General features: G+C 37.2%; 1 protein-coding gene across 1 annotated transcript; it reads left to right on the forward strand.

Annotated features, from left to right (window-relative positions):
* Nucleotides 1-200: 200 nt before the first annotated feature.
* LOC124771226 (FH2 domain-containing protein 1-like) lies at nucleotides 201-4,575 on the forward strand. Its single transcript, XM_047249302.1, has 6 exons — nucleotides 201-209; nucleotides 310-450; nucleotides 541-719; nucleotides 3,294-3,403; nucleotides 3,573-3,748; nucleotides 4,145-4,575. The coding sequence occupies exons 1-6, from the start codon at nucleotides 201-203 to the stop codon at nucleotides 4,334-4,336; spliced, it is 807 nt and encodes a 268-aa protein (XP_047105258.1). The 3' UTR covers nucleotides 4,337-4,575.
* Nucleotides 4,576-23,113: the final 18,538 nt, after the last annotated feature.

Consider the following 23,113-nt stretch of genomic DNA (forward strand, 5'->3'; position numbering starts at 1 on the left):
ATAGTAATTAATACAATTAAAACACAATACATACTATTCCACGGAGCTCAATAATTAAACATTAACTGAGAGAGTTGTCTTATCTGTTACAGCTGACTTCAGTCAGATGCTATTCTGGAGATCTGGATCGTTTAGGAGAGGCAGAGAAATTTTATCTTCAGCTATCAGAAGTACCTTCCTTTGTCCTCAGGATTAGGGCAATGTTGCTTGTAAGTAGAAAGTCATGTCTCCATTATCAACATCATATTGCCAAAATAATAATAATAATAATATATCCTGACTCATTTCTGTGCATCAATTAATTTGCAGAAAGAAGAGTTTCCTTTAAGAACATATGAACTGAGAGAACAACTAAATGCCGTTGCAGATGCATGCAATAAGCTGAAGGCTAATAAACATTTGAAAGAATTTCTAGCACTAGTACTTCAACTTGGAAACTTCATAAATGCTGTAAGTATTCCTAACATGAAGCTTTTGTGAGAAGTAAATTGATAAGTTAAAAAAGGAAAAAAAATGTAAGGTACTGTGTGTTTGTTCCAGGGAAGCTATGCGGGCAATGCAGCAGGCTTTACACTCAGCACACTACCAAAGCTCCTAGAAATAAAAGCAAACAAACCAAGGCTGACATTCTTGCACTATGTGGTAGAAGTTGCAGAAGCTAACAATAAGGAAATATTACAATTCACAGAAGATATGAGTAACATGAAAGAAATGGCAAGGTAAGAGTCCATTAAGTCATAACGTTAAAATTGGTAATGCTTGGGGCTCTCTAATTATTAGTAGAGAATCTACTTATAAGAATTTCATTCTGTTTGATTCTAGTACAAATAAGAGCATAAGTTATTTAAGTGTGCTTATGCCTTAATATCTGCTCTGTGTGTGTTTATTTTTTTATCATATTGACACTAGAGTCTTGTAATATTCAATATACTTGAAACCTTGTTCATCTTCTCCATACCTTTACTACAATATCCATTGAATTTTTCACCTAAATAATACAAATTTTGACAGACAGAATTTTCATCCTTGCTCTTGCAATTTATCTGTTTGTTTCTCAAAGGTTACATATCTGCCACCTGTCGTCCCCCTAACCACTCTTATATTTATAAATATTAGCAAAGAGTTGAAAAGGGCCCACTTTTATTGGTCCAATTTTTACATTTGTTTTCTGAATTGGAAATAAATTTGTAATTAAGTATCTCATTTGTACAACATTTCACTTTTTCAAAGGATATTGTTATAAACTAAAAAGTAAAGTAAAGGTATATGGCATAAATGGCTGGGATACCCTGAAGGGCAGGTATCTTTCCTTCACAAAGTATGAGAGCCGTGTGCATAAGCCTGTTTGTTAAGTGTAGGCGGCTGTAGTATTTATCTGCTGAGCCCGGGAAGTGAATCTCAAGTAAAATGTCTCCTGTGTACAGGAATATACAGGGTGATTACAGTTAAAGTTAAACTTTCAAACCACCGTAGAAATAAACACCACTGGTTGGAATGATGTCAAATTGCAACATAATGTTATTTGAGAATGGGGAAAATGTAAGGCAGAAGAAAAATAAATAGTTGCAAAATGTAGCAATAGGTGGCGCTGTAAGCATCATAAATTTAATAGTGGTTGGCTACAAATGACAAATTAATCATACAACAATGCCTAAGGTATATGTTTGTCATTAAACAAACTGTACTACTCAGTGTGTATGGGTGTACAGGTGTGATACTGATAGTTACATAAGCCCATCCACCACAGTAAGATCATATCACATCGGACGGGAGAAATCAGCATAAAAAGCACTTTATTCTTCTGCCCTATGTTTTGCCCCTTCTCTGAATCTATTCCGTTGCATTTTGATGTCATGCTGACAAGTGGTGCTATTTCTACAACACCCTGAAAGTCTAACTTTAATTATAATCACCCTGTACATATTGGGTGGACAAGAACACATTGTTGGATATAATAGAGGGGAACATTCCACATGGGAAAATATATCTAAAAACAAAGATGATGTGACTTACCAAACGAAAGCACTGGCAGGTCGATAGACACACAAACAAACACAAACATACACACAAGATTCAAGCTTTCGCAACCAACGGTTGCTTCATCAGGAAAGAGGGAAGGAGAGGGAAAGACGAAAGGATGTGGGTTTTAAGGGAGAGGGTAAGGAGTCATTCCAATCCTGGGAGCGGAAAGACTTACCTTAGGGGGAAAAAAGGACAGTGTGCGAGTGTATACCTGTCCTTTTTTCCCCTTAAGGTAAGTCTTTCCACTCCCGGGATTGGAATGACTCCTTACCCTCTCCCTTAAAACCAACATCCTTTCGTCTTTCCTTCTTTCCTGATGAAGCAACCGTTGGTTGCGAAAGCTTGAATTTTGTGTGTATGTTTGTGTTTGTTTGTGTGTCTATCGACCTGCCAGCACTTTCATTTGGTAAGTCACATCATCTTTGTTTTTAGATATATAGAACACATTGTTGACAACATATGGGAGTTTGGGTCAGATAGCCAAATAGCAAAGCGACCACTCATGATAAGCAGGAGATCTGGATTCAAGTTCATGTGCAGCACAAATTTTCATTGTTGTCATTCCCCTCCACAGCTGATAGTTTTCCATATTCAGAACTGCAAATACATTTCTTGTATTTCATAATGGCTGTAGTTGCTGCTGTGTCAGTTCCTTCTGACATATACATGTGGCTGAAGGAATATAGCATCATAATTCGGAATAACACAGGCATTGCAATATCATATTTATCCCCTGACACTTTGCAAGAAACTTTCAAGTAAAATGTATCCCCTATACGGGATAGACATAGTGGATGTACAAGTACATGTTGTAGACAAATTGTTGACGAAAAATGCATGTTTGGGCCTGGCCATGTGCTATCAGTTTCCATTTGTTTCTACTTGAGAATAATACACACCATTTGAAAACATCTTTAGCATTCAAGAATATTTGTAGAAACTCTAGAAAATCAAAGGACAATTTTCATGTTTTTTTTTTTTTTTTTTTTTTTTTATTTTTAAAATTACATTGATATGAAATAACGAGATGTTCTAGTGACCCCCATAATGTGAAGATGACTACTTCAAACACTCTTATCTCCGCGACAGCAACTGGTACCACTGCATACTGAATATATAATGACTGTAATGTGGAATAGGTGAACTTGCATCCAGAGTGCTCGTTACTACATAATGACATATTAACAAAAAGCTTGTGTTTATAAAACAAATAACAAAATAATTACTTCCAAACAGAATGTCTGAATGAAAGATGGTTTACAATGTTTCAGGATATCAGTGGAGCTGCTCCAGGAAGAAGTGATGAAACTTATTAGTGATGTCAAACATGTTGCATCACAGCTGAAGGAAGATACAAGTGGAATCAGGGTGCAGTTCAAAGGTAATGAACACAACTTCCGGCACTGTTAATTTAAATAACCTTGTTGCATAAACAAGTACTTCTTCATCCCATAGTCTCCGATCATGATATAAAATAGATCTACAAATTATTCTCACTTTAGAATTTGTGCTTGCTATTGTTAAAATCTGTTTTGCTCTTCTTTCCACAGATTTCTTTAAGGCTGCTTTGAAATGCAGTAATGAAATTCAGCAGGCTATGAATAAGGTGAAGGCTTGTACTCATGCTTTAGCCAAACATTTCTGTGAAGATCCTAAGAAATTCAAGCCAGAAGAATGTTTCCATTTGTTTGCTGAGTTTTTTACCATAATTCAGAGAGTTCGACTGGTGAGTTTCTGAGATTAATTTTGACACTTTCCTTTATATTATCATTGCCATTTCTGTTACACTTTCAGTCTATAAAATAGTGATATTTGTAGCCATCAGAAGCTGGAACACTGCTGGCAAGTAACAATAAACTTCAGCAGCCATGGTGCAATTGTTGATCATTTAAGGTATTAGGAAGTAGACATGGAATATTGAAAATGCCATTCCAAAGGCCAACTGCATAATAATATCTTTCTGCTCTGATACTCTCAGACATCAGTCAGTTTTACTAACACAGTTAATTTTGTTCAACAGATGCAATTTATTGTTTTAAGTAAGAAGTAAAACAATCCTTACTCATTTAAATTTGTATCTGACTAACATTACTTTGTACTGAAAATGCAAATTTTGCAACAGGAAAATGAAGAGAAAAGGAAATCAGAACAACAGCAAATTCAAGACCAGATGGAAACAAACAAACTAACTGCAAACGGAGGTAGAGGCAGAAAAAAGTTTTTACCACATCGACAATATACTGCAGCTAAACAGATTTTAAGGGATATTTGCAGTAAAAATTTCAAATTACGTCGAACTGAAGCTCAGTACTGAAAATTTAGTGCTATGAAGAGGAAATTTGTACTGAATCATTGTGAAATATGACGTGTGAATTAATCTCATAAGTATGTAACTGACTTGTTCCTTCATACCTAGGACATGACACATTTAATGTCACGGCTCAGTATCTCTTTATTGTCAGTGGTGCTTAGTCTACTATTTCAATGTGTTTTGCAAACATGACTTGTCCATATATGTAAATGGCTTTATAAATAAATTTTTTTATAATTAAATGATAGAATCAATGTTCATCTATTTCTTTTAGGGTAATTTTCAAAGAAATCCATCACATCCTTTCTTTCCCAGCATTGTACACAACTCTCATGCACACCATTAATGCAAGCCTATCAAAAGTAGCGAACTATAAAAGATAGATAAATACATCAGCTACTGAGTCACATTTAATTATTTGGAATTTACAGATGGGTGCATATAAAGCAACAGCTTCAACTTTAAACTATTAATGTCATTGACAATGATGGAGTCCACACAATCAGAAAAATTTTGAGCACAAATAATTCAGGTTTAATGAATATGTCACTATCAAACAACTAACAGGTCTTCGTAGTCACTTTATGGAAACCCTCAGTAAAGAAGAAAAGATGTCAACAAATGAAAAGAAAACCATTGTTATGCAATACTTATTCTATGACAAAAACATAGTGATAGTTTGTAATTCTCTTTTAGCTTTAACATTGGTAGTGTCATCAAAACTTAATATGTAATATGATATCCTTTTGGTTATACACGTTCCTCCAAATATGATGCCAGTTGATTAGTTGTTAGATACCACATTTTCTTAGAGGAAAGCGAAAAATATTCAGGGATGCTATTAGGGACAACCTTAAAAACATTACAAATATCATTTGGCAAATCCATAGAGTAACTGGAAATTCACTGTCCAAATCTTTACACCAGTGGTGGATGTATCCTTGGTTTTTAACAGCCACATTGTTGACACATTCAGAACTTGTATGGTTGTAAACCACAAACGTGATGATTGGTCATAAGCCGTAGCACACATACACTGATGGTTTTATGCTCTTGGAAGTAGGTCCAACTTATGTATTAGATATCTTATTACTAAGTTACGTTCAATGAAACTTTAAGATATTCAAATGTATTTACAGCCATCAATGCTTTTGTTAATCACGCTTTCGCTATGTAGTTTTTATTTCAAAAATCATGTACAGTCACAGCCCCTGCAGTGTTGTGCTCTGATTGTCACACTGATAATGTGCAGCACGAAAATGGTTGAGGCAGCTTTCTATTTCATAGTGAAACACGCGGGTGGAACATAGTTAGAAAGTGCCGAGAAATAGGCTGTTCTTCATGTTTTTCATTAATTTACAGAGACAATCAGCTTTGAAGTTTTGCCAGAGTCGGTCGGTAGCGGGAATGGCGTTCTTCGTGCATCGGTCCAAATCTCCCTGGTATCAATTTTTTTTCTCGGTCAGTTTGAGATACCTACATCTCATAATTATAGAAGTCTCTATTTTTATGAATTATGCACGTCTTCTGGTTTCTAATTACATTCTGGATGCGAAATTCCTGTTTCCATTTCAAATACAAATTCTTAAATATCGATGTTTTGTGAAAGACTATTAATAAAAAGTTGCTTTAATTAAGAAAACATAACAATTTAATTTTCAAGGCGAAAATGAGAAACCAAATCATCTTTATTTGAACTATGTCCATCGTTTTATACCACAGAGGCAAATAAGTGTCATAGAAACATGAAAAACAATCATTTTCACAGCATCGAGCACATTATACCGGGTGATCAAAAAGTCAGTATAAATTTGAAAACTTATTAAACCATGGAATAATGTAGATAGAGAGGTAAAAATTGACACACATGCTTGGAATGGAATGGGGTTTAATTAGAACCAAAAAAACACCCCATATTGCTAGATACGTGAAAGACCTCTTGCGCGCGTCGTTTGGTGATGATCATGTGCTCAGCCGCCACTTTCATCATGCTTGGCCTCCTAGGTCCCCAGACCTCAGTCCGTGCGATTATTGGCTTTGGGCTTACCTGAAGTCGCAAGTGTATCATGATCGACCAACATCTCTAGGGATGCTGAGTGACAACATCCGACACCAATGTCTTACTATAACTCCGGACATGCTTTACAGTGCTGTTCATAACATTATTCCTTGACTACAGCTATTGTTGAGGAATGATGGTGAACATACTGAGTATTTCCTGTAAAGAACATCATCTTCTCTTTATCTTACTTTATTATGCTAATTAATGCTATTCTGATCAGATGAAGCGCCATCTGTCGGACATTTTTTGAACATTTGTATATTTTTGGTTCTAATAAAACCACATGTCATTCCAAGCATGTGTGTCAATTTGTACCTCTCAATCTACATTATTCTGTGATTTATTCAGTTTTCAAATTTATACTTACTTTTTGATCAGCCAGTACAAATGCTGCATTTTTACATTTGCTACTGTACCATTACAATATGAACCCAGCAGAACTGATCTGGAGCCAAGCTGTGGGATTTGGCCCAAGAAGTAAGAAAACTGTTAAGCTGCCAGCCGTACTGGAACTAACACACACAGCTTTTTCACACTAACTGATGAGTGCTGGTGGGATATAGAACAGCTCGTCATAAAAAAAGAGAAAATGCTGCACCTAATTGGCTTCGTGGATTATGTTGTTGATAGGCTCATTATTAATGTAGCAGGTAATACTTCCAGAACAGAAATGTATTTCTCTGATTCGGAAAAGGAAGGAGCTAACTGATTAGCAGATGACTGATTGTACGTAATAGCTTCAGTGGCTTTAATATTTAAATAAATGGTGAAATCCTTCAATACTCTCTTACGTTACGCAAGGCTTATGCAGGAAAATTACCCTGTGGTTATGTCAGGAATTTTCATCATTCTTGTTTTTAATTACAATAGGAAGGTAAAGGCACTGGTAGTTAACAGAACACCAGCAGTTGACATTTTCAAATACAAGTTCTTAAAATAAGAAAATCACTTTATTCAGAGATGGAGTTTTGACTGTTGTTACATGGTTGTGCCATCTACAGTGTAATTTGATAACTATCATATTTTTCTAGCAGCCATCTTGAAGTGAGTGCTTCTGTTTGTAACAGTGCATTTGTGTTTCTCTGCTTTCAGTGATTTTCTTCTCGAAATCAATAAGGAGGTAAGTTTGTTGATGTGGCAAAGCAATCCTAAGATATTATTATTTTTTGTGTATAGCTTTTTAGATGGTTCCAGTATTATGTAAAGTAAGCAAATTTGTGAAATATTTGTGAATTTAGGTTATGGTATTGTCAGGGATCAGGTGTCAAGTACTGGTGCTAATATATTCCTTACTTTTTACTAGTTGACACATCTGGCAACTACTGAGTCCAACAACTTTTTTAATACCTTTTTCATTCCCTGTATCCTCATAAGCTTAGCTCTGTGGAGATTGTGTTAAATTTATCATTGCATGTATCGATCCAGTAGTTGACACCCTATGACAACCACTAGCTCATACCATGTCAACTTCTGGCATTCAAGTAATGTGAATTTCTGACATTATGTTTTATATTATTTAAGTCAATATATTGCCAGCAGTAAAAGGGAAGATTCTCAGTTATCCAGAGGAACAAATGCAGCTTGCCATCGATGCAGTACTTAATGGAATGTCTGTTTGTGCAGCAGCAAAAAGTTTCTCAGTTCCTCGAATTACTTTAATGTACAAAGCCAGAGGGAAGACGCCTAGAAATTGTTGCATGGGTCCTGATACAGTTCTTACCAAAGAAGAGGAGTATTTATTAGTACACTGGATTTGTACTATGGCTAAGGCCAGATTCCCCATAACAAAATGCGAACTTCTGGACAGTGTGCAGCACCTGAGTGAATAACTGAAACGTAAAAATCCCTTTGTTTGTAACCGCCCAGGGAAATCTTGGTACAATGCTTTTCTGAAGCGCCATCCCAATATTGGGATTAGAATATCACAAAATCTGACATCACACAGGGCAGGAGTAAAGCAGGAAACTATAAGAAACTGGTTTGATGTGATAGATAAATATTTAACAGAGAACAATTTTAAGTCAATTCTTCAAAGTCCCAAATAGTTTTTAATTTAGATGATACTGCTTTCTTTCTGAACCCCAAAGGAAACAAAGTATTGGCCCTGAGAGGAGAAAAAAAATGTGTACCAGCATGTGAATAGTGATGAGAAAGAAAGTCTAACAATTTTGTTGACTGGAAATGCAAATGGTGATTTAGCACCTCCATTGACAGTGTTTAAATACATTCGAATATGACAGGAACTAGCAGAGAGTGTACCAAAACATTGGGGAATAGGTAAATCTGAAACACGTTGGATGACAGGTCCATTATTCTTTGAATTTGTAACGAATGTTTTCCATCCTTACCTTCTAGGAAAAAAAATACCACTGCTAGTCATTGTGTTTATTGATGGCCATGTGTCACATCTCACCTTACACACTAGTAAGTTTTATGATGAGCATGGGATAATACTCGTAGTTCTGCTTCCAAATTCTACACATCTTCTTCAACCTATGGATATTGCTGTCTTTCATTTATTAAAGGAATGTTGGAAAAACAAGGTACATCAGTGGAGATTGGAACATTTGGATCATTTGGATCTTAAGCACTTTAAGAAGATCCATTTTGTACCCTTACTGGAACAAACTCTGGATGAGTTCATTAAACCGTCTGTCCTGCAGAATGGATTCAGGAAGACTGGACTTGTTCCATGGAATCCAGAGACCGTAGACTACTCAAAAATTCCATCAGTGAGTGATGATGTTATACTTACTACTCACAGAACTGCCACATTTGAAAAATTAAACTTAAAAGAGTTGGATTAGAGGTTCTAGAAACATACATTGGGAAAGATAAACTGTCTTCAAGTGATATGTGGGAAGGAAATATAAATGACCAGTCTTTGTTTTTGCTTTGGAAGGAAATTAAAAATTATTGTCATAATTCTATCCTTTCCCAGTCTGTTGATAACACAAACAACTGTGTGGCAAATCAAAATGAAAAAGTGGAAGAAGGAAATGTCCATCCACATGAAAAAGAAAATAATGAAAGAATAAAAAATAGGAAGACATGAAAAGCTTTCAGGCAACAACCAAAATAAAGAAAGAGAGGAGACTAATGTAACAGACCAGTGTGTCACACCCAAGAATTCAATGAAAAATTCTGATTTTCCTAGTGGAAATATTAATAGGAAATCAGGGGACCAACTAATCCCCCCATTAAACATGCGTTATTTTGGCCACAGAATACAGGAAAACAAGGGAAAAGAAGATTAAGAGAAAGACTTCCAAGTGTTGTGACATCCAACCAGTGGCAGGAATATCATCATAAGAAGGAACAACTGAAGCTACAAATAGAAAGACTAAAGCTGAGAGAGCAGAAGCACGAAAACTGAAGAAAGAACAGTCTGAGATTGCTAAGAAACTCAAGAAGCAAACTAAAGCAGAGAATTGTAGAAAGCCAAAAGTGCACAAGAAAAGAACAATTTCAGTATCCTCAGATTCTGAAGATGAAGAATGGAGTGAGTCAGGCAGCAGTGTGGATGACATTAGTATGCTCCCTGATAGTGATTTGCAGACATCTGATGGCAAGGAAGACAACAATTCTGATCAAATAAATATAACAGAAAAAGAAACAGCAAACAAAGAAGAAAATATGAATAAATTTTATAAAAATGGTGAATTTCTTCTTGTTTCTTTTCCTGAAAACAAGAGATATTTCAAATGTGTTTTTATTGTTCAGTGTGTGTTTGAGGATGGTGAAATAGAAGTAATGGCTCTAAAATCGTGCAACTGTCAGAAAAAAGCTTTTTATGTTGATGAAAATGATGTTAGTGTTATTAGTCCACCACAGATTATTGACAAGCTTCCTTTACTACTCTCAAATATCACTAATGAACATTTGAAATATGAATTCCAAAACAGTATTGACTGTGATGTGTAGACTGAAGTTATTTATTTAGTGTCAACTACTGAATATTTTTCCTGTCAACTACTGAAACTTTCATGTCTCACTAGTGTCAACTACTGATGACTGCACTTACACTTTTGTTATAATTTTTATTTACCATTTACTGTACCTTCACTTAGTGAATTATAATAAATATCAAATCGCAAAAGATCAAAGAACCTGAAGATTAATTGTGTTTGTGCCCAACATCCACTTGTATTCATAAATATCAAATTAAAGTAGTTTCATTTCTTAAGGTGTCAACTACTGGTGCCTTTAGCTTACGTTAGCTAAAAACGATAATGTGTTGCGGCTTTCCTCTAGTGGTATAAGGGGCATATTGTGGGAGATTTTCAGTGTATTATTTCATTCTGCAGAAAAATTAAATGACATTCAAAGCTGTATCGCTCCTCTGCTCATTCCTTTTTATGTGTTACTGCAGCTCAGTCACTATATGCTAGCTGTACCAGCTGACCGGCCAGTGCAGAATACATAATGCAATGTTTACGTTAGGTTTATCCTTATGATGAATGGATTATAAATGTAACTGATGTTATACACATTTAATTGTAGTTAAAACCGCTGAAAACTTTTTGCTTCAAAATTAACACACAGCAAAATAGTTCACATTCACTAATTCATTTCCCCCAAGCAGAGAATTTGGTTTTCAAACTGTTGTTTCAAGTCAGCCACCACGATTTTTGCATTTTATCATCTTGAAAAGTTTATTTTCAAAATTCAACAGAATATCACAGCAGTCTTGTTACTCCAACAACATTAGAATCTGGAGCTAAAACAGAAGCAGTTGTAATAGAGGAATTTTGTTGCTAATAGGCCGGCCGGAGTGGTCGAGCGGTTCTGAGTGCTTCAGTCTGGAACTGCACGACTGCTACGGTCGCAGGTTCGAATCCTGCCTCGGGCATGGATGTGTGTGATGTCCTTAGGTTAGTTAGGTTTACGTAGTTCTAAGTTCTAGGGGACTGATGACCTCAGAAGTTAGGTCCCATAGTGCTCACAGCCATTTGAACCAACACACATAGAGTATGAAAAACACACACTTAATCTTATTTTCATTATAGCTTTCACAGCAAGGATAGCAAAGTTTAATTAACAGATCTCTTCTAGAGTACATCTGCACTGATATCCAACAGCTCACTGATGTAAATACAGTTACCAAGGTGTTAACATGCAGTGCGGCCTTCCAGTGCCTGTAACTGTGTTTTTAGAGATACATATTTGTTTTATAGCCATTAGGCTGCGGTCCAGACATATTTATCTGTCTAACGTTTGCCGCCCTGGGTGGCCGAGCAGTTCTAGGTGCTTCAGTCTGGAACCATGCGACCGCTACGGTCGCAGGTTCGAATCCTGCCTCGGGCATGGATGTGTGTGATGTCCTTAGGTTAGTTAGGTTCACATAGTTCTAAGTTCTAGGGGACTGATGACCTCAGCTGTTAAGCCCCATAGTGCTCAGAGCCATTTGAACCATTTGTTGCTAATAACAGTTGTGCAAAATATTTAAAAAAAAAAACATTCAAAAACTCAAAAAGGAACAACCTATGTCAAATTCAGAAGTGCTTCAGGTAAGATTTTATCTACTTTCATTGTGGGAGCATTCCAAAAGATAAATGAATGAACTTAAATACAGAAACTTGGAAACAAAAATTAATAACTTTATTTTCTTCCTCATTAAAGAGCAAAAAAGGTGACAAAAAATTTAAAAAGGTGATAACCTTGAAAGTGAGAAAGGTAACTGAGTCCTCACCCTGAATGAGTAGTCATAGTTTTAGCCATCTATATGACATATGCAGTGAACTATTCTGACAGCAGATTTATCTCCAATAATATAGCAATGTGGGACTGTCTGGATTTTGGATCTATAATGTGGATTCATATTTTAATGTAGGTTAGGACTCTAGCAGTGAGATGCAAGGAGAAATTTTAAACTTTTTGGGAAAAGGAGAAACAATTACATAAAACATGTTGTAATGTGGAACACCGAATGGGAAATTGCGGCAGGTTGAAAAAAATGTCTGGCTTTACTTTTAATCAAAATATGGTGAACTTGAAGCTAATGTTGTGGCATTAGCTTCAGGGAGGACCTCACAAGCAGCCAAGAGATATATGGGCCAGCCAGCGGGCACTGCAACAGTGCTGTCACTGCACCCTGTGTGACTGTCAGTGGTAGTGTTGAAAACATGGTGTTTCCACAGCTGAATTTTTGATGGGAGCCAGCCTCTTGCCATAACACCAGCTAGAGAGGGAGGATAAAAGCTTACTACCCAGGCGTGAGCAGCATTCCTTCAGCGTTATGAATTCGACCAGACAGTCTCCGCATCAGTCAAATGTAAAGCAAAGCTGTTTCAGACTCATTGAGCAGCATCAAGAAGCAACTGAAACTGCTTATCTCTCCCTGATGCATCAGTCTTGACGGTTCCAGGTACTGAACTGGGTCTACGGAGGCAAGGTTGCCCATAGGGTGCCGTCGCCAGTCTCGGGTTTGACCAGGTGCCTGCGTTCTTCCCACCAGTCTCACAGAGCTCCACCCCATCACTCTCTTTTATGGCACAAAGCTGACAAAATGACTTGTCTCAGCAAGGTCACTGCCTGCCGCCAGCTGCTACCTACAAGTCACAACGAGTTACTGGGCCACTGTAAGAATGGCACCAGGTGATAAGAATGTTTCTCTTGAATAAACATTCATGACTACATATTCACCATAATGCTAGACAACCCATATCAATGCTTCCCGCACAAGTATTGTGTATCCCAATCCAGGAAAAAGTGGCTGCATTACAATACCAAAAAGCAATTTATTCAAGTGTTATTTTCAGATGCAGAGTAGAAAACTGTAAATTATGTATCAGTATATAGTGTGGCGCAAAAAAAGAAATAATTACTGGTATTGGTTACGATTTCTTTTTTTAACTCAGCATTGACAAACTCGCATTGAAAATTGACAACATAGGATGTGAAGAGGATGATAATGAAGAAACCAATTCAATCCAACGGGACATCACAGCGATAAATATCTTGGACTTCTAGAGAACACTGATTTAAATGGGTTGGAACAAGCTGCAAGGCTTACTTACACAAAAAAAAAGAAAAAAAGAAAAGGAAACTGGCTAAGCTTTTCATTAAGGGCAAGAAGGGTGTTACATTGTAAGCTTTGCAAACAGAACTTGACATAGAAATAAGAGCTGCAGAGATTGACTGACTTGGCAGAAGAAGAAATGGTAATAGTCTTTTCAATAATATTTTATCAGAATGAAAGAGATATTAATGACAGTTAACTATTCTAGTGTGTAACAAACAGTACAAAGGATCACTCAGGCAAATCTTCTATTTTATGTGCAGATTGAAGGTGGAGAGGGGAAGAAACGAAATGGGAGGGATCACTGTTGTCAGCTGTGTTGGGACATTATATGGAAACTGCAGGTGTGGTAACCACTGTGCCATCCGGGACACTGTGTTATCGCAACTGCACCGTCTGTCTCAGTTCACATCATGGCTGATCCACACGCTCGTCAAGTACCAATTATCCATAGCCCCTGTCCATTTCCTCCATATTCTCTCTTCCAAGATTCCCACAGGAGGTTGGATGCATCTGTGCATCCGCACTGAAGGGGGAGATTAATGTTTAATATCCCATCGACAACGAGTTCAATAGAGATGAAGCACTAACTCAAATTAGGGAAGGATGGGGAAGGAAATCAGCCATGCCTTATCAAAGGAACCATCCCAGCATTTCCCTGAAGCAATTTACGAAAATCAAGGAAAACCTAAATCTGGATGGCTGGACGCGGGTTTGTACCGTCGTCCTCCCAAACGTGAGCCCACTATGCTGCACAACCACTGCGCCATCTCGCTCGGTCTCTGTACTGAGGAAGGTGAATTTATTGCCCAGCTAGGCCTATCAAATTACATATATGAATGTGTCATGTCTGTTCTTTTGACATTCATATATTTCTATTTTATGGCACCAGGAATATGAAAAATTTAAAGAAAAAATGAGGCATTACTAAACACTAAGAAGTATTTGCCAATAAGAAATAACAGAAGTTGCAGCAATACACGTTTTGGAATCTCCACCACTGAAGATGGAATAACTAAAAGTACAAGTCGGATACAAATACAAAGAATTTCAACTACAGTGCCAGCAGCCACTGGTCAAAAGCAAGGGAAAGAGATGCTTAATTGCAAGAAGTTCGCCCAAAAATTGTAAGAATGCACAAAAGAGAAGAATAATGAAAATCAATGCACACACTGTTAAGAAAAAGTACATGTAAAAATGTCAGAGTATGTAACTGAAAAGTGAAGGCCCTAATTGACAGTGACAGTCAATTTATAACAACAAGTTGTTTATGAGGCAATGGATGATCCAGCATTACTGAATACAAATATAGCTTCACATCATTTGGGATAAACTTTGTTTCTCCCCAAGGATACTTTACAGATATGCCAACTGGTGAGATTAACCATATGAAGGCTACAACAGATATTTATGTGGTTTATGAGGACACCATATATTTTGTTGTGATAGTTGGGAACAATATTCTAGACGAAACTTAAATAAGCAAGTGTGGAGTTACTATTAGGATCCAAGAGGGGGTAATTCACCAGATGTATATCCGTATAGCACACAAACAAGAATTACATATAGAAAGCCTTCTAGAGATGATACAAAGGAAAATGACAAACTGCCTATTGGCTTCTGTCTCGGGTTCTTTGGCCGGCGTTCATCTAATGATTTTTCTGACGTTTCACCAGCACGAGTGGCTGGCATTGTCAAAGTTTCACCCTCCATAGAATTTAGTGCTTCCACATACTATTATCCAATGTGAAACCATCGCATTCATCTCACAAAACTGTACTAAATGAATTCTCTGATAACTAGCTAGAACAGATTATTCAGAATCCTACTCACGCTGGAAACATTTTGGATCTAACATCAAGTAATAAACCTGACTTGTTTGAGAATGTCCATGTACAAACTTGTATAAGTGACATGTGGCATTTGTAGCAACAAAAAACAAGCAGAAGGATTTATATTTTGAGCAAACTATAAATAGCAGTCAAATGAAAATACGGCATATGGCAAGAAAGTAAGTAATCTCTTTATTATTTCAAACGTAACAGCTCTAACTGTTAATGTGTTTATCAAACGGTAGACAAGATCAATGGTTTCATGGAAAAATGTGTCAGTGGTGTTGAGACATAACTGAAATCACTAATAGTGTACAGAGCTCCAGGGCCCAATGGAATCACTAACAGAATCTATAATGAATTTATGCCAGATTTAGCTCCTCTTTTAAGCATAATCTACTGTAGACCCATCAAACAGAAAACTCTGACCAGCAGTCGGAAGCACAGGTCACTTCCATCCACAAGCAGGATAGCAGAAGTGAGCCACAAAACTGCAATCCAATACCCTTGATATCTATTTGATACAGAATCTGAGAACATGTTCTGAGATCAAGTGTAATGATGTATCCTGAACAGAACAACCTCTTTCATACCAACTGCCACGGTATCAGAAAACTTCAATACTGTGACGTGTAGCTTTCACTTTTCTCATATGACGTCCTAAAAGCTATGGACCAAGGCAGTCACGTAGATGCAGAATTTCTCGATTTCCGAAAAGTATTTCACTCAGTACCACACCTATGCTTATTATCTATGATCGTATGGGGCATCAAATGACATTTGCAAATGGGTTAATGATTTCGTAGTAGGGAGGACGCAGCATGTTATGTTGGATGAAGAGTCATTGACAGAGGTAGAAGTAACTTCAGATATGCTCCATTGAAGTTTGTTGGGTTCCTTGCTGTTCATGTTGTACATTAATGACCTTGAGGGAATATAAATAATAATGCAGTTATCTATAATAATAAGTGTAACACAAACATTCAAAGTATTACGAAGACTGGTGATCTGTTTTAAAAAGTTCAAAAATTTAAAATTGTGCACTTCACAAAACAAAAAACATACAGTATCCTATGACTGCAGTATCAATGAATCATAACTGGAGTTGGTCAGTTCACACAAATACCTGGATGTAACTGTTTGTAGGGATATTAAATGGAATGGTCACATAGACTGAGTTGCAGGTAAAGCAGGTGGCAGACTTTAATTTATTGTGGAGAATACCATGCTAGGGAAATATAGTCATTCTACAAAAAACATTGCTTACAAATTATTTATGCAACCCATCCTAGAATATTGCTCAAGTGTGAGGAACACATAACAGATAGGAATAATGGGATATTGAACATACATAGAAAACTACAAATGGTAACAGGATTATCTGACCCATGGGAGTGTGTCACAGAAATGCTGAAGACTCTGAGCTAGCAGACACTTGATACAGGCAAATTATACTGAGAGAACTACTTACACAAGCTTTAAGGTTCATCTTTAAATGATGAGTCTATGAACATACTACAACTCCCTGTTTCCTGCTGTAGGTATCAATGGGACTAGATTAGATTCAATGCGGCACACACATGGAATTTATGTAATTATTCTTCTCACACTCAATATGTGAATGGAACAGGAAGGAGCCTTAACAACTGGTACCTCTGCCATACAACTTCCAGTGATTTGCAGAATATGGATGTAGATGTGAAAAGGACATTTCACCATTAAGCAAATTCAAAAGGAAGCAAAACAAGATTATAATATACCAGGGGATATATATATTACAGGAGAAACATCAGAAGCTTTTGGAATAAAGAGTGGAATGAGGCAAAGAGGTGGGCTCTCACCTGTGCTCTTGAACTGTGCCAAATGGTTCAAATGGCTCTGAGCACTATGGGACTTAACATCTGTGGTCATCAGTCCCCTAGAACTTAGAACTACTTAAACTTAACTAACCTAAGGACATCACACACATCCATGCCCAAGGCAGGATTCAAACCTGCAACCGTAGCGGTCACGCGGTTCGAGACTGAAGCGCCTTGAACCGCACGGCCACACCGGCCGGCGAGCTGTGCCCTTGAGAAGGTTATTCACGAGTGGCGCAAAGAACTGGCAAACCAAGAAATTAAAAATGGTGTCAGGCTGGGTTACAAGAAACAAAATCTTGAAATCAATTGGCTCTCTTTTGCAGATGATATTGAAATTTTTTCTGATTCCATGGAAACAGCTAAGAGACTGATTAATGAGCTTAATGTACAAGCACAGAAGATGGCCTCTAAATTTCATTTGAGAAAACCGAGTTTATAATTGACACAAATTCACCACCAAGGGAACTTATGGAGGGCCAAGGCAAAATAAAGAGAGTTGAAAAGTTTAAATACCTTGGAGAATAGATAGCATCCAACTTATCGGAGAAAGAAGCCTTCATACCGTGCTTGAACAAAATGGAAATGGCATTCCATTTAGCCAAAAACATCTACAACAAAAGATCGGTATCGTTCAATGCAAAGTTAAAGCATTACTGCAGTGTTATCCGTCCGGAGGTATTGTATGCTTCTGAATGCCTAGTAATGAACAAAGGCCTAATGGGAAAACTGGAGGCTAAGGAAAGGAAGATTTTGAGAAAGATCTTAGGTCCCATCAAAGAGAATGGGGAATATAGAAGATATCATAATCATGAACTGTATTCCCACATAGAGAAGATAACCAATACCATCCGGAAAAGAAGGATATATGTTTTATGGACATATGACCTGAATAAGCCCTGGAAGACTCACCAATTATATGATCACCTACTTTCAGGAGAAGAAAACAAAATGTCCCTGGTTCACAGAGGCGGAGGAAGATCTGAAAGAAGTGGGGATCACCCATGATTTCATCTTGGAGCATGTCCCATTCAAGGAGAAACTTATGGCATGGCAGGGTTTCCAAGAAAAGCTAAGAACGAACGCGGGAGCACTGGGAAAACATCAGTACACCTAAAGCTAGACAGTCAAAATAATGTTGTCCAAAGGTGGCCTATACGAAATGAATGAATGAATTATATACCACTTTTACAGACAAGGTGAGATGATTGCTCTCCAGTTGCGTAAAATGTTGACTGTGAATAAGAAAACCCAAGCGATACTCACTATCTGAGCTTCATGAGTCAAAATGGCTGAATATAGGACTCAGACAGGGGATTTAAAGGTTTCCTTATCAAATGGATTAGTAATGCACTGGAGAAGCAGAATATTACTGAGTAGTTTTGTGTGTTCAAGGAGGAACCACATTCACAGAGGAGATGTGTTGCACTGAACTGCTCTTCTGTTTGGATTATCATTAAATTTTTTAACTGTGGTGATAATATATTCTTTATGTGAGAATTGGAAATGTGTTTCTTAGATATTTAGTGAAACAATTAATTAGTAATACATATCTGCTATAATCTGTTTAACAGATTTTCACTATTTTTATTTACAACTTCCGTTAATGCTTTGGGGATAGGAAACTTCTAACTCAACATTAATCAGGCTTCTGTGTATAGCATATTAATCTATATGTAATGCTGTCATCACAGATAATAAATGTTACATTGATTCTCAATGGAGATGTCCTTAATAAACTGGAAATCTACCTTTTGGTTTATTTAGCCCCTCTGAAGAAAGATGTGAGGAATAGAGGCAGTTATCTATACACTATGTACTGACTACTACAATAAGGAGAAGGATACACAATGCACACCTCCTACAGGCAATCTTCAGAAGCTAAGAAATGGCAGATACACTTTGTTACTCATTTGTAGTAATGAAATACACCCACTATCACATGATATAAGCCCACTTCAAGAATAAAATTATACAATTTAGTCATATCTTCCATATAAATGTCATAGATTTAAACATGTGTTTGTCAAAGAAGCTAAATCCCCATATGTGTTTTCCTTGCACTTAACTAGTTTTCATTGTATAAGGGGCAGCCTGCTTCATTCACAGACTAACTGTAAAAGTGAGCTCTTACCTTGGTTTATTAATATCATTGAATTCAATAATTTTTTGCAATTAAATCTGATATCACATGGATCATGGAGGCAAAAAATGTTGTTTCACTGTTAGACTGTTAGCAGCTCAGATATGTCTTTCCTGCAAATATCATATTATTTTAACTGGAATTTCAGAAGGTGCAAGTTACGATATAAGGAAACCCATAGGAGATAAGGGGAGGTTCTGCTCAAGACCGATGAAAACGTGGTTATCCCACCCCTCAAGAATTCGCATTCTGAAGCATATAGGTAATGCCTTCAACAGAATTTTTTGATTGGGAAACCATTTTATAAGTTACAGGATGTTGAATAGAACCATGTCCCAGCCGAAATATAAGCACCTGTAAGCATTAAATGAATTAGTTTAAGTAAAGTTTCAATCAGTACATGGCTTTCTTTCCAATCATGATCTGATTATAGGATGGGAAATGGTAATCTCCAGTTATTATTATTAAAGAAACTAAACAGTGTATTTACTTGCATTTCATATTTCACACATCTCTCAATAGCATGCTATCATTTAATTATTTCACAGCTACTAACAAATAGAAGAATAATAAACAACTGCTAAATGAAAAGGCAGATGAAGCACTTTGGTGATCTTCAGATTGCGCTTAACTCGAATGGCGGGCTGTAAGATCAGAGCTGGTCGGGAAGTCTAAAGGACAGAGATGTTGTCTGCCACGGTCGGTGTTAGTTTAGACTTTATTAGCAATGTAGGTTATTTGAACATATAGTTAAAAACAGTGTGATATTAACTATGGAAATATTCAGTTCATTAATTTGTTGAAGAATGGAAATCATTTGTGTCTCTAAAGTGGAATGTAATTGTGCAATTTCTCGTGTTCTGCCGATAAAAAGAGAGTGGCATCCTGTATATTAAAAAAAAAAAAAACTGATTGGAAATTTAATTATTTCTAAAATAACAGTTCCTCACTAAGAGTTTCTTACAGCCTCATGATAACAGATCCACAACCTACGTGCTGTTTTCTGTACAAGGGTCAACAACTAAAGAAGACTGCATGTTGGTGTACATTTATTAGAACTTACGCATTCTATTAAAGGTGGTGGAAGCAAATAAGCAGCTCGTGTGTACTGCAGTTTAGTGCAAATGAGATCAGTGACACGTAATCTGTGGTAACACGGAGGACGTATGAAGCAGAGAAATACAGGGTGCACATAAGGTCTAGAAACACTTTCAATTATTTATTGCACATTAACCAAACACTGTACAGATATCATACATATGTCATTTTGCAGAGAACCCCTGAAAGTTTTTGTTTCCATGTATACCATCACAGCGTAGTTTGGTAATTTGCCAATAGTCAGCACTAGTCGCAAACATGGCGAGTTTAGGTGAGGAGCGAGCTTCCTGTGTGTTGGAGTTCAACAAAACCAAGTGTGCTATAGCTGTTCAATCGATGTTTAGAACCAAGTATGGTAAGAAGCCACCAAATGCATTGAATTTGAGCATGGTTCACCAAAGGTAAATGTTTTTTGTGCCTCGTCACGTCGAAAACTGTACGGGCCATTCTTCTTCGCTGAGAGCACTGTCACTGTATATTCATAACTGGCCATGTTGCAGCAATGGCTGATGCCTTGAATGCAATCAGACTCTCTGTTCATCTTTCAGCCTCTCTGTTCATGTTTCAGCAGGATGGAGCTCCACCACATTTTCATCGCGAAGTAGTAGAGCTACGGGAGAGAATACGATTAGCGATTGCCACAGTTGACAATCCCATGCTGGGACGGGTATGGCAAGAGTTCATTTACCCTATTGATGTCTGCCAGGTCACTCACGGTTTGCATATTGAATGTTTGTTAAAAAAAATAAAAATAAAAATAAAATTTCAGAGTTTCTCTTCACAATGCAATATGTATGACATCTGTACAATTTTAGTTCTTGTTCAATAAATAGTTGAAAGTGTTCCCAGTCTTGATGTACACCCCCTTTATTTTGAGATATATATATATCTGTGTGTGTGTGTGTGTGTGTGTGTGTGTGTGTGTGTGTGTATGTGTGACCGACAGGTTTACCGTTAACGTTCACAAGAAGACAGTAGACATTTTATATAGGGCTGATGCCGGCATAGTATAATTTCTGAACCCCAATCAGATGTGAACAGTGGGCGCTATACGTCTCTGCAAGGCTGTATTGTACTTGTATCACACAGAGCCAATGTTTTAAGGAAGTTGTTTCTTCATTTTACGGTTCAATAACATAAGTTTATCGTAGAGAAACTGGGAAGAAGGATGTATGTCATCTGCTTGAAATATATTTCTTACATTGGAATATTAACAGCGCTACATTCCATATGACTGATAGGTTGGAAACGCAAGCGATCTAATATTATAGCTCATTTTAAGTGCAGAACGTTGTAGCCTTAGGAGTGTGTGTGTTTATGTTCTATCTTACCAATACCTTTCAGATACTGATCCTAGACTCTAGAACAATACTTTACAGTTGATAGCTTGGTTGATTTACGTAAAAATGCATCGAATTCCATCCATCTGAAGCTCCATCACTCACAAAAATCACCCGTTTCTTGTTCTACTTAACTGTCTGCTATTACATGACGGCACTTTGAAACCTGTTACTATACATCAATAAGGAGTGCTAATGTCCTCAATATGGCCACATCTTGAGAAATCTTGTGCCCTTGGATGGGTGAGGACTCAGCAAGCTCCACTCATTTATGAGACGTGGATTGTAGCAGCATAATTCTGGTCGGTTGCAGATTAAATAGGTAATGGTGCTGCAGGGCGGGTTGGTCAATGATAGTGTGAGGAGGGTCTTTCACTCTCTAATTTTACCCTAAGACAGCAAGAATGCTCTGTGACTCCCATACACAGAGTGATACATCATAAATTAAGCACTATGCTTGAGGTGTTAGAAATATGTAGAGCACTGTGTGATATGCTTTGATGGTGTACATGTTTGAGAATTAACAATGCATAGATGTAGTGCACAGTCATCTATCCATGTTTGCAATGATATTCCCAAAGTGGAGGAGAGGTGGTTTAGCTATCATACTGAAGTTGGGAAACATGCTGTCGCATCATTGGTCAGTGTTGAAATTACTGTAAAATTGTTTGTACTATCAACTGTGATGCTTATTATTAGAGTACATTGATGGTGTCTTTTCCATCCCTTCCATGCACTGGCACCCTGTTGGTTACCACATAATGATTGACTGACATCGCTTGTTTGAGTTGGAGAAAGAGTTTTGGTGGATGGATAACAACTTTTGGGGTAAACAGCACCGAAAGTGATTGCATACATAACTGCTATTATGATGAATCAGTTGAAACGGAACATAGAGTCATCAGCTACTTCATGACTATTACAGATGAGTTTCAATGTAGAGCTCGTGAATCACTTTCAGACTGTAGTTTGGAAACCATCCACAAGATCGCGAAACTCCCCCAATTTGCTTATTTTGTAACTCTCTTTTATATAAAACCATCCAGTGTTTGTGGCATGTTATGGTAGCCGTAGCAACAATATGATTATCATTGTTCGACATCTAGTTTTCTGCAAGAGGCCATGGATCTGAATGTCTTAATGTCTCTTTAGAATCTGACACATACCTTGAAGTCGTCGAAGAAAAACAAAATGCATGGCAGTGTAAAAAACATGTTACAGCAGAAAAAATAATGTTTCAAACAACGAGACAGGACCACAGGGAGCGTCTCTTGCGATTTACAGTATAGTCCGTGGGATACGATCATCCTCCTAAGGTACAGGTGATGGAACCTTAAACTGTCCTCTGCTGTGGATCAAAAGCTGTATATTTAATATAAGTATGCCGCACTGGCAGCAGCAGCAGTTTCACAGGTAAATTCAGTG

This window comes from Schistocerca piceifrons, chromosome 1 (assembly GCF_021461385.2).
Source record: "Schistocerca piceifrons isolate TAMUIC-IGC-003096 chromosome 1, iqSchPice1.1, whole genome shotgun sequence".
Lineage (NCBI taxonomy): Eukaryota > Metazoa > Arthropoda > Insecta > Orthoptera > Acrididae > Schistocerca > Schistocerca piceifrons.

Excerpts from the sequence above, each read along its gene's own strand:
- LOC124771226 (XM_047249302.1), top strand. Across the intron at positions 451-540 it reads TTGGAAACTTCATAAATGCT|GGAAGCTATGCGGGCAATGC; the intron begins GTAAGTATTCCT and ends TGTTTGTTCCAG. Across the intron at positions 720-3,293 it reads AACATGAAAGAAATGGCAAG|GATATCAGTGGAGCTGCTCC; the intron begins GTAAGAGTCCAT and ends ACAATGTTTCAG.